The following is an 11661-nucleotide window of genomic DNA, read 5'->3' as shown; positions in this document are numbered from 1 at the left end:
ATGTCTGGAATTTAATAACCATTGATCCTTCAGTTCAGTGCCTTGTTCATGCAACTAGCTTCACTGGCATCAGCAGGACTTTCCTTGCATGAGGAATATTTAAGTGCGGGACCTGGGGATGCTTCTGAGCTCCTTACCATGTAAGACCTATGCACACAACAAATCCCCTTGGGTTCTATGATTTCTTCTCTAGTCTGTTTTGCAGTGTGATTAACAACTGGATCAAAATCTTGCCTCAAGCTCCAGTACAAACCTGATATTTAATTTTTCTGTAGTCTAAGAGTTCTTAGAAAAGGAGAATGTTTCTTAGTTCACTGGTACTGACTCTGTCTTCTTACCCTGTCCAGCACTGAGCTCTATTTCAGTACACACCTGTTGAAGAATGTCTTGAGCAGCAAGGCCATGGGTCCTTGCTATCTCCTTGAGAGGCCTTGAGAGTTTAACACAAATAGCAGCTGTACAAGCAATCTCTTTTTTAGCCTAACACAAGTATAAACAATCTCTCTGTTAGCTTAAACTAACTCAAGGACAAGATAGAGAAGTAGAATAATAGAGAATAAGGAAGAACCCTGGAACTCAGTGTGTATGTTACCATATAAAAGGTGAAGCATGTAAGTAGTTACTATCCAGTGAAATCACTACAAGTAGTTACTATCCAATGAATTCACTACAAGTAGTTTTGGAAAAGGGTATAAAAGTAACACTGTGTATTCAATAAATTGAAGCTTGCTTTATCAATCACATTGATTCTGGACTGCTTGCTTCCCTCGCCGCCGGCACACACCTAACAATCCTCAGTTAAGTTAAATAATTTATTTTTTTCTTTACAGATGTATCACCTACTATTTTCCTTACTTTCATTATTTTCCTTTGCTGCCTTTCTGGATGCACAGTGGAAACTGAGGGAAAACGGTAAGCAGTCTTTACTTACTGAGACCTACAGTTGACCGTAGGACACAAGGACATTTTAGAATTATACTTGTGTCTGCAAGCACAGAATTATTTAACTATAGTATCTTAATTCTTCCTATTTGTTTGTGAATAACCAACTAATTGTCTTACAACAGCTATTCTGAATATTTGCATCAGAAACTCTCTTATTTCCTATTCTCTGTTCTCGTCTTTCAAAAGTTTCAGTCATGCAGTCAGAAAGAAGAAACAATATCTTGTGACTTTAGAATGAATTGCTAGAAAGAATATTTCACACTAAAACCTAGAAACAGTTTATCCAACTTTTCTGGTAAGTGACTTAAATATTAAAATACAGAGTCAGTAATAAACAATCAGATCTTTTTAATAAGTTATCAGAAAATTAGGCTAAGTTCAGATAATCAAATTTGATGTTCTTACCCACCCATTGTAGCTCCATAATCTAGGCTGTCTTCATTGTGATTATCCAAAAAGCAGGACCCTCATCAAGAGGAGAAAAATATTCTCTTTCTGATTGTGTTTTATTTGTAAAAAGTAATTAAATTACTTTTCCATGAATCTTTACATTAAAAAATTATTCATCCTGTAGTAGCTGAGGACCCTGTGACAGCAGTAGTGTATCTGAGCAATAATAGATAGTGTCTGAGAATTATTGCCACACAGAAGTGTAGATTAAATTCTTCAGTGAACCAGAGAAAAGAGATAAGAAAAGATAATATTTCTTTAATGGAATTGTTCCACATTATTTTGTTTTGTGGTGTGCATTCTAATTTGGAAAGACTATCAAGGCACTTCAGAGGTACAAGGTGGCATTTAGAAGACCTCATCTCCCTGTTGCAGTCTCCTTACCTCTGCTGTAGCTCATAGATTCCCTGACTCTGAGTAATTGCTCCACTGGACTATAGTCATAGGGATATGGATTGTTCCCAGTAGAAAATGTCAGCTAAATACAAATACAAACCACTGATGCAGAGCTCCCCTCCTTCCCATTGCTTACTCACAGACCTCTGGTGCTGAAGAAGGCGAAGTGTCATAGTTCTGCACTGTAGCAAAGCACCACAGCATGGAGGGGCTAACATATCGTTCTGTGAGCAAAGGCCATGGGCCACATGCAGCAGGAATAGCTGGGCTCAGTGTGACCTGGAATCCTTGCTTTTAAAACAAAGGTACCTGCCCACTTCCCATGGTTATGAACCACTGCAAGATTCTGTGGGAGCATGGAAAAAAAATTCCCTTCTTCTATTAAAATATAATTGCTATTGATTAGCTGGTTCTAGATACCCTGTAAAGTGTAAGTTGAATCTCTTCTTGTAGTAAAGGTTTCCAGGTGATCATAGAATTATAAAATGGTCGGGGTTGGGAGGGACTTCATCGACTCCAACCTTCCTGCCAGAGCAGGATCACCTAGGGCAGGAAACCCAGAGTTCTGTTTGTGGTTTTCATGGAGAGTAAAGCTGAGAAAAGGGGTCCATTAAATCTTCATGCTGTTAAGTATGAGTAGCTGCTAACATGTCTTTCTCTGCAATGTCCAGTGTATGTCATAGAATCAGAGTGGAATGATGAGACACAAGGCAAAAGAGTGGAGCTCACCTGTGATACACCTGATGAAGTTTACTGGAAAAAGGGCACCGAAGTGAAAGGAACTGGAAAGACTCTAATTGCTGAAGTGAAAGAGTTCCCAGATGCTGGCAACTACACCTGTCTGACAACTAAAAATGATGAAATTGTCACCTATAATTTTTTCCTCATAACTAAAATCGACTCCAATGGGCAAATGATAAGGTCAATTCTGAAAAGCTTTAAAGGTATGGTCATAAGATGGTGTGATGTATCCTGCTCAGCTTTGTGCATCGGAGATGTGTGAGGAGAAGAGAGGGAGCTCTCTGGAGAAATGCATGAGAAAATGGGTCCTCTGCAAGTGCTGTACTGACAGTGAAAGGCAAACAAGGACCTTTGTGGGGGTGTGTGTGATGCAGCTGATGAACAGCATAGGAATTGGTTTCTGTGGAATTCTTTTATGACTCTCTAGACCCATACGATGGAGTCATGGCAGGAAAGATTAGGTCCAGGATAACAGCAATTTTACATGACTGCTTTTCTGGTGGGGGAGCAATTGACTTGCTTAGACTCCATCTCACAGACACAGCACTTGGGAGAGAATTTGCAAAACCAGGGCTGCATGATTTGACAGAACCAGGGACTGAGCAAGATTTTTAAGTGCTGTCATTAGGGCTTCTCCACTCACAACTCACTGGGCCAAGCTTGTGATGTTTTGCATTTTCTGCATGAACCTCACTCATCTATGTCTCATATTGCAGTCTCTTGCTGTACTGCCAGGAAATTATTAATTTCCAAGGCTTTTCTCCTGGCTCCTGGAGCACACATATCAGATGCAGCAGGCTGGTCTGTCAATCAGCTCCAGACAGGGTACACTATAGGATTGTTGAGAATCAGCAGTGCTGGGCACCAGAAATCCCTGTAACTGAGGCCTCATTCACTTCTCACGCTGGAAACGTTCCCCACCAAGTGCCCCAGCGTGTGAAGGTGTGAGATTATCCACAGCTGCACACTCACTGGATGGGCAACAAATACAGAAGAGGTTTGTTAACTGAATAGCAACAATGTTTCCTTGTGAAAGGAAGGGTGGATTTGTCTCTGGAAATTTCTCACAGCTATCTGCAACAGCTTCAGTGTGCTCTGCCTCCTGCCATTGGCTACCTAGATGTGGTTAATGTGGTGCCATGTAAAGCAGCCTTCAGCCACTCACTGTGGCTATCTGGCTTCTTAACTGCAGGTGCCTGCCCAAGGAGAAGGGTCAGACTGTGTCTGCCTCTGTACCCACCACCTGCCAAAGAAGAGGGGAGTCTACTGAATTAACTGTTTTCTCTCTGCTTTGGCCGTTTAGGCAAAAAGAGTAAATAAACTATGCTTTCTTTCTTTTTCCATCTAGAGCCAAACAGGACATTTCTAAAATGTGAGGCAAAGAACTACTCTGGAATTTTCATGTGTTCGTGGATGACAGAAAATGAGAGTCCAAATGTGAAGTTTACAATCAGAAGTCTACAAGGGTAAAAGCTTGTACTTTCCTTAACAACCTCATAGCAAGGCTGGAACAGCCCATTGTGTTGTTCTGTGTAGGAGATCCTGGACTTTAGGGTGCTGAGGACATGCAGAAGGCAAGGAATCCCACTTCCACAGCCTGAACATCTGCAAAATGTTTTGAGCCATCACTGGGACTAACTTAACTACTAAGGGCATGGAAGCTGCTTAGAAATTAATAAAATCCTGAAAATGGAACAGCCCCCACCAGACTGTTACAGCTGCTGCAGTACAGCACAGAATAGCTTAAGCAATAGCAAAAACAGTTAATTCAGGGGAGAGAGATGAAGTTGAGCCAAAACCAGGAACAATCATAGCACTGGGTCCCTTTGCCGCAGATCCAGTGGAATCAAGGGGGCAGGAGGCTGTACCCACTGCAAAAGCCACATGCCCACTGACAAGTCTCTGTTGAGGAACACTGCAGAAACCTGCAAGGGAAATACGTGATGGGAACCCTGTGGGGAATTCCTACCTCCCACTACTCTGGGGAGTTTCTCCACAACATTGAGTGCTTGAGCAAAGGTCACTTCAGTTTGTCAAAGAAGAAACAACTGCAAAGTGCTTTATTTTGCTAAATGCAAAAATAGAAACAGATTCAGGTAGTACTTTCTAGATGGCTTTTATTTTCCAATGGATACATTTTGATCTTCCTGTATTTCTTCCAGCAAGCTTTTGGAAGGGGCTAAGGACCAAAGTAAGGTACCGGAACTAGTCATGAGACAGTGACATAGTAAGAAATGAGATATGCTGGTTTAAGTTTAAATGCTAATTCCTTTTGCTAAGTCAGGGGGGCTTTTTTGATTTTATATCAATATGTAATACAGCCCTGAAAATATAAGAGCTCCCACTAAAGTGTTTCTAAAGAACAGCCATTAAAAGATACAGGCAACAGCAAAAATTTACCTTACCAACTACGTGTTATCATTGTGGCAACAAATTCTCAGAACAAACCAGGCTTTTCATTACTTTCCTTTGTTCTCTATTCAGCTCTCAAGGAGACATAAGCTGTGGCACCCCTGTAGCTCACACTGGTAAATCAGTAACTGAATACACAGCTCAGTGCCAGAAAGAAAACTACTGTTCATTTGCTGAAGAGCACCAGCCAATTGAGATGTTTCTGGAGGCCATTGATGAAGTGGAATATGAAAACTACACTACCAGCTTCTTCATCAGAGATATCAGTGAGTAGACCAAGGGTCATGATTGATTCTTAGTTTTAATCTTGCTGCTAATTGTGGAACTAACAAGGATAGCTGATCAAACCAAGCTTGGGAATCCCTGCCCTATTCTACTCTAAATCTGTATCAAGCCCCCAGTTACAGGAACAGGGGAAAACAAATCATAGCAGCAGTCCAGAAGAGGATGAGGAAGTGAAGAAGCAACATCTCTCTAGCTTGTGACTTCCAACCCACTCACCCCCACATGTCCCAGAAGTTTAGCCTACTTTCTTAGATGGACTTGTATTGGAAGGGTTATGTGGGAGAAGTCAGAGAATAACCAGTAACCCAGAAGGTCTTCTCCAAGAACTGCAGATTTTCTCAGGCTGTGGTTAAGGCTATGGATGCTTCCCTCCTGATCCATTCTTACAGTCAGGCATCCAGGGCAGGTTTGTAGAAACTGACAGGAAATAAGAGGACCTGTTTTGACCATGATGCCACAGGGCATGAGGAAATGAAGCAGCATCTTAAATAAATGGATGTTTGCTGAAAGCCCTAATGGTCAGCGGAGTTGAAGATATTCCTTCATGTCCAACAGATCACTCTGCAACCCTCCAGGGGGAAAAAAACACAACAAAACCCCAAACAAACAAAAATAAAAACTAACTAACAAAAAACACCTCAAAACAAAAACAAAAACAAAACAAAACAAACAAACAAACAAAAACAACAACAAAAAAAAGAGAGGATCTTACCCAGAGAGATTTTAGGATCGTGGTTAATTTTCTGTAAGAAGAACACAAGTCAGTTCTTGTCTTGCACATCACATCTACTCCTCTCTTAAATCTCGTGTGAATTCCCAAAGCTGATTCCTATAAAACTACCTACAGTAGTACACTAACATCTGATATTATGCTGCTAATGTGAATTAATTCCTTCTGTGTTTTCTCTGACAGTAAAACCTGACCCACCCCAATGTCAGTATGTGGCCACAAATGGAACAGTGACATGGATGTATCCCAGAACATGGAGCACCCCAAAGTCCTACTTCCCTTTGACTTTCAGGGTCAAAGTTGAAAGTACAAAGAAACGCAAAATCCAGATAGAGGTACAACACATGAAACATTAGTTTCTTGCTTGAACAGACAATATAAATAAGTATAAATAATATAAGCCTAGTAAGCATAAAAAATGGACTAGAATTTAAAATAAATAAATAAATAAATAAATAAAAGGTGCTGAGACACACCTGTGACAAGATTCTGCCTGGGCAGAAAAAGACCTTCCCAGTTCTATGGGCAATGAGATCCAAACAACACAGTCTGGGGTTCTGGGGTGGATGCAACCCTGATGTAACTGGAGAGATAAAACTGTGCCCAGTATTGCGCAGCTGTGCTAGAATGAGAAAATTATTTACTAATTCATTAGTAGGCTGTGTGGGTTCTATTAAGGGAAAATCCCAGTTTCCAAATCAAGAAGTCTAGAATCTGTTGCGCTGATTTCCTTGTGTGTTGTTTGTACCTGGGTAGCTCAGACTTTCTTTATAGATAAATTGGCAAATAAGGAATCAATGACTCATTTGGTAGCATTTCTGTGGAGACTGGCAAAGTCTTTGCCACTCACTTTCCAAGTATGAGTTAATTGTTAACTAAACATTACTATTCTGTATTAGCTTTAAATCACAAAATGGTTTTGCTTCCTTTGAACATGGATACACTCAAGGGTACACAGCAGCAGGGTGGCTATTTGCCTAGGCTGGCAAAGAAATCAATAGCAGAACTGGAAAACAAACCAGTTCAACTCACTGCAGGTCCGTAACCGCAGTGCTGCTCTTCTGCGGCAATTAGAAGAGTAAACAAATGTCATGATGGTTCCAGTTTATCAACTGATTAAAGCAAAGACGCTAGAGGACGTCTTTTCCGATGTGTAAAAAACAAGCGAGCTTCTACCAGCAGATGGGGCCATTCTCCTAGTGCTGCCTCCTTGGTTTTAATAGAACTGTCTTGTACAGTCCCTTTGGCGAGTCTAGCGAGGGCTTCTCGTGCCAGCCATGGGTGCTCAGTGGAAACGTTAACAAAACTGCAAAGCAGCAACTTCTGTCTTTTATGGCTCCCACTCTGGGAAAAGAAGCAAAAAGCAAAAAATCCAGATAAACAAATAAACCCTTTGTTTTAATGAGTGTTTCAGTTTGGGGGTAGGATCACTCTACAACACTAACCTCAGTGGAAAGTGGGCTTTTTAGACTGTTTATACTGAGGTCTCAGTTCTCACAAGTCCTCAAGACTTTGGTATCTGTAGGTGAAGATTGTTGCCTTTGAAACAACAGATTACCAGTGGGTTTTTTGAGTTACATGTGCTTGTTAAAATCTGTCTGGCTCTTCATTGTATATTCTGCTTTACCTCTGCAATTTGCTGATGGAGCTGTGCCCTTTTCACAGTTCTATGATACTGATGAGCAGTCTCTTCAGATTCCAAATACTGGGCCAAAAGACAAGATCAGGATCTCTGTGCAGGCCAGGGATCGCTATTACAGCTCGTCCTGGAGTGAGTGGTCTTCATTTTGCAGGTAAGACCTAGAGAGCTTTCTATTGGAGAAGCAGGGATGCTTCCTTACCTGGGAGAGGAAGGAGTCTATGAACTTCTGGTACTTAAATACTAATTTATTTCACACTTCCTCATAACCATTTTTGTCTCCTGAATATTTTTTCATTATAAACATGTAACTAAATGTATCAGGCTGTCAGAAGGATTATTCTCTTAAAAAATATTTGAGGAAACAATTAGAATACATTTAAATCGGAGAGGAAGCAGGAGATGTAGGCTCATGGACATGGGTAGGGTTCTGCCTAACTAGGCAATAAAAAAATAATCTTCAAGAAATATATGAGCACTTGGCTGTTGCTAGAGTAACCCATGCTGATTTTTATACTTTCTGTTCATTGATAGTTTATGAATCAATGTTGAACATCCAAACACAGCAGACAATCCATATACAGGCAAGTTTTTCTAGTAAAATGAGAAAGGGAGTGAGAAAGATGAAATACTTGCTTTTAGAAAGAAAAGCTGTTTGCAGCCTCCCTGAGCCTTAGGACTGGCTGTTTTCTTATTCTGGGAATTGAGTAGCATTCTCTAACAGCTCTGAATTACTCACCCCAGCTTTCCAAGTCAAAACATATTTTTAAACATGGAAATAACCTCCCACAGATGAACACCAAAAAGAATTATGCAGACTTTTAAATCTTCTTCCTCTCTTCTTTTTTGTAATTTTGTGGTTGATTTAAAGGTGTTTTTTTCCCTAGTTAGATGTAGGTGCAAGTCTCTCTGACCTCCAAGTTTCCTGAGTCACACCATTGAAAAGTTGTAAACTTGTAGCCCTATTGAAACACTTGAAACGAGAGCACACTGCTCTGTGACTCCAGTCTTCGTTGGTGCAGAGGAATTTGTAGATACCAGTGGGAACTGAAGGAAATTTCAAAAGGGCTGTAGCTGCCCAGGTGCCTCACTCTCATCAGTTGAAGGTGAATCCCTGTTACTTAGCAAACACGGGAACTTCTGAGCCTTGTGTTCTGTGGTCCTGAGTCCCTTAGAGAAATTGAGAGGTGGCATTTCACTAGATGGCTGAGACCAGCAAATCCTTATTGAGAAATGAACTAAAAATCTAGGTCTGAGAAAAAGAGATAATCCTTATGTAAATTTCCTTGATCTTATTTTACAGATAAGCAGTGAAAGATTCTAGGAGAATGGCACAACACTCCTAAAGAAAGCAAAGAATCAATTACCACAAGAACGTAAGCACAATTGGAAGAAAAATCTGCATTTGAAATTATTAAGAAGCCACATCATCTCTTTTGTCATAGATTCATACGGTCCTGACTTTGGCAGCTCTTTTAAGTTCCCAAAATTTGAGTAACACCTTTGGCATACGTCATGTTATATTAACATGCATAGTACTTTGGTACATTTCTGTCAGCTGTTATTGTAGGTTCTGCATATTATTGTACTGCCTGTATTTATTTATTTATTTATTTATTATTTATTTATTATTTATTTACTTGATATGAATTGCAATGACACATAATGGCCGTTGCTATTTGGATTATTTAATGTGTTAATTTATTGAGGAAGTAACTTACTGAAAGAACTGGGTTAGTATTCCATTATTTAATTGAATAATCATTTAATTATTTAATTATTTATTTTTATTTATTTTGTTGAAATGCACCAGCATAGAAAGCCTTGGCTGCATGAGGCAGCCATTTATCCTGTATCACAGCCATCCTCATCTTCCAGTCTGATGGCAGATGTTTTAGGAAAAGAAGGAACTGCAAGTTCAGAGTCCTAGAAATGCTGCATTTTGTCAGCTCTCTGTGCTTACATCATGTTGATGCACAACTGATGATCACTGCAAATGGTTGTTGCATGAGAGACCAACCACTCCCAAAGCCCTGCACTTGGAGCTGAACCCAGGCTGCAGTGGAAGCAATGGGACTGCTGGCGTGGAGGCAGCTTTGAGGTGCTGTGGTCCAAAGAGTCCAGTTGCCACCTCTCATGAACATGAAAGGAAATGGGAGCCAGTAGCTGAATATAGCACCTCCTAAAAAAACCTTTTCTTTCATGCTTGTGATGACTAGAGGCTCTCTATTCAGTGACCCATGTATGCCCAGTGCAGCTCTTGCATTGGAGCTTTTTGAAAATAAAATTAATTCAGACCTGCTGTGCCCCAGGGAAACCCACAAGGCACTAGTACTTAGGAATGTTTAACTGAAAGGAGGCCACTTAAATTATTTAGAAGTTTAACAGCAGTGTATCTGATATTTCAGAGAGCAATTAGTAACTGGTTTTATATCTGGATGTTAAGCATCTAAATAGAGTTTTAGAATACATCTTTTTATAGTTCACTTTGAAAGTATTTTCCTAGTACTGCAAGATGTGCTAGGTGTCTTCACAGAACCTAAGGAAAAAATTCTCAAATCCTAGTTCTGAACTGCTTACAGTGTAAGTCCCCAGATCTGGAAAGAAGCAGAAGCATGGGTGGAAGCCTGTACATTTTTGTCAAGCCACCTAAGTCCTGACTTTCAGGAGAGCAAAATTTAAATACCTCTGAAGATTTAGGCCTTACTACCTGGTACAGGATCACTGAAATTAAAGAATTCCATTATGACCATGCTTCCTTTTTTTCAGTCTTAGAAATGGGTAGTAATTTAAGATATTTAAATATTGAAATGTGGGAAGTATCTGATATTTCAGAAAATTATAGATAATTTAGCTACAAGTGCTGTTAGTATTTAATAAGTGTAGGCATCTTATTTCTGCTATAAATGCAACTTACTGTGCTTGTCTTACAAAGGAGCTAACAATAAATACATCTGAAAACAAGAAAATTTTGTTTACTTGTGTTCTTTCAAAAGAGGTTAATTTCACTCTTCACGTTCTTACCAGAATATTATCCACTATTTCTGAGGCACTGTCTGCAAGGAGAAGTAATATTACTGGTTAATGATACCAAATTCATAGCCTCTAAAAGTGTGCAAGCCAATACAGAAAAGCAATAGCTGTTTATCAGCAGTCTTTTCTCAACCCCCAAGAAGTGATTGTTTCTTTTGCAGTCTAAGGGTGCATTGATGAAGTTCCCTGGCCTTTGTGGTCAGGAGGTTTGCAACTGAAACCAGGCTGACATATATCTTGAGGTCTTTGAGGTTTCTCTCTAGTACTGTTGGTACAGTGCTCAGAATCAGTAGGACTTTTCTGTTCTTCAGGGTTGAAACCCTGGCACCATTGAAACCAGTCATTGAAACCTCTCTTTAAATTTGATTCAGCCTAGTTTTCTCTCAGAAATACTCAGGCTAAATTTACAAGCATCTTGACAAAGACTATATTGACCTATTATCTTTAGATGGAGTATGCATCCACCTTTCTGTGAAGGTGAGGTAAACCTAAGCTTTTCTGGCATAGATCATGAGGTAATGTGGAGCTGAGACTTAGGAAAGGAATTGTCTAAGATTCTTCAGAAAAACAGCAACGAACATATTGAAACTGCCCCTTTTTCTGCAGAAATCAGGTTAAATGTAAAAGGGCTGCTCTCAAAAACAAAAAGTTGCTTTCAGTCCTTGATTGTAAATTTCTTTGGCCTTGTATGGATCCCAGTGCCTCTGAAAATCTGCTCTAGAAATGGTTGGTCTCCTGTCTCTGAGGAATATATAGATTATATCTTTTTTAAAAGTGTTAATATCATAGCACAAATATTCACTAGGGTGGCTTCATACACTGGACATCGTTTCCTAACATACTTAGGAAAGAAGTCAAGAGAAAATACTAGTTGATATGTCAGTTAATCCTCTTTCTTAATTCCTCTCCTTATTGCAGTGCAAATAATCTGGAAACCTCATAAATGTCACAAAGCCAAGTCTCAATCAGGCTGCACAATGTACAGAATTGCCCCCTCCCCCCCCCACCTCAACTTTAGATTGCAAAATCA

General features: G+C 39.9%; 1 protein-coding gene across 1 annotated transcript; it reads left to right on the top strand.

Moving 5' to 3' along the window:
• Positions 1-830: 830 nt before the first annotated feature.
• IL12B (interleukin 12B) lies at positions 831-7756 on the top strand. The gene is made up of 6 exons (XM_051631128.1): positions 831-912; positions 2463-2735; positions 3881-3998; positions 5017-5210; positions 6143-6294; positions 7625-7756. Exons 1-6 carry the CDS (start codon positions 831-833, stop codon positions 7754-7756), a joined length of 951 nt encoding a protein of 316 aa, XP_051487088.1.
• The last annotated feature ends 3905 nt before the right edge of the window (positions 7757-11661 follow it).

The sequence above is a fragment of the Apus apus genome, chromosome 13 (genome assembly GCF_020740795.1).
Source record: "Apus apus isolate bApuApu2 chromosome 13, bApuApu2.pri.cur, whole genome shotgun sequence".
NCBI classification, from domain to species: Eukaryota; Metazoa; Chordata; class Aves; order Apodiformes; family Apodidae; genus Apus; species Apus apus.
Note: the sequence above shows the minus strand (reverse complement) of the source record. Positions and strands in the feature narration are given on the sequence as shown.

What these genes read in the sequence shown, in the direction of transcription:
- IL12B (XM_051631128.1), top strand. Translation starts at nt 831, where the DNA reads ATGTATCACCTACTATTTTCCTTACTTTCATTATTTTCCTTTGCTGCC. An exon ending in ACAATCAGAAGTCTACAAGG is followed by an intron (nt 3,999 to 5,016) that starts GTAAAAGCTTGT and finishes TTCTCTATTCAG; the next exon opens with CTCTCAAGGAGACATAAGCT. An exon ending in AACGCAAAATCCAGATAGAG is followed by an intron (nt 6,295 to 7,624) that starts GTACAACACATG and finishes CCCTTTTCACAG; the next exon opens with TTCTATGATACTGATGAGCA.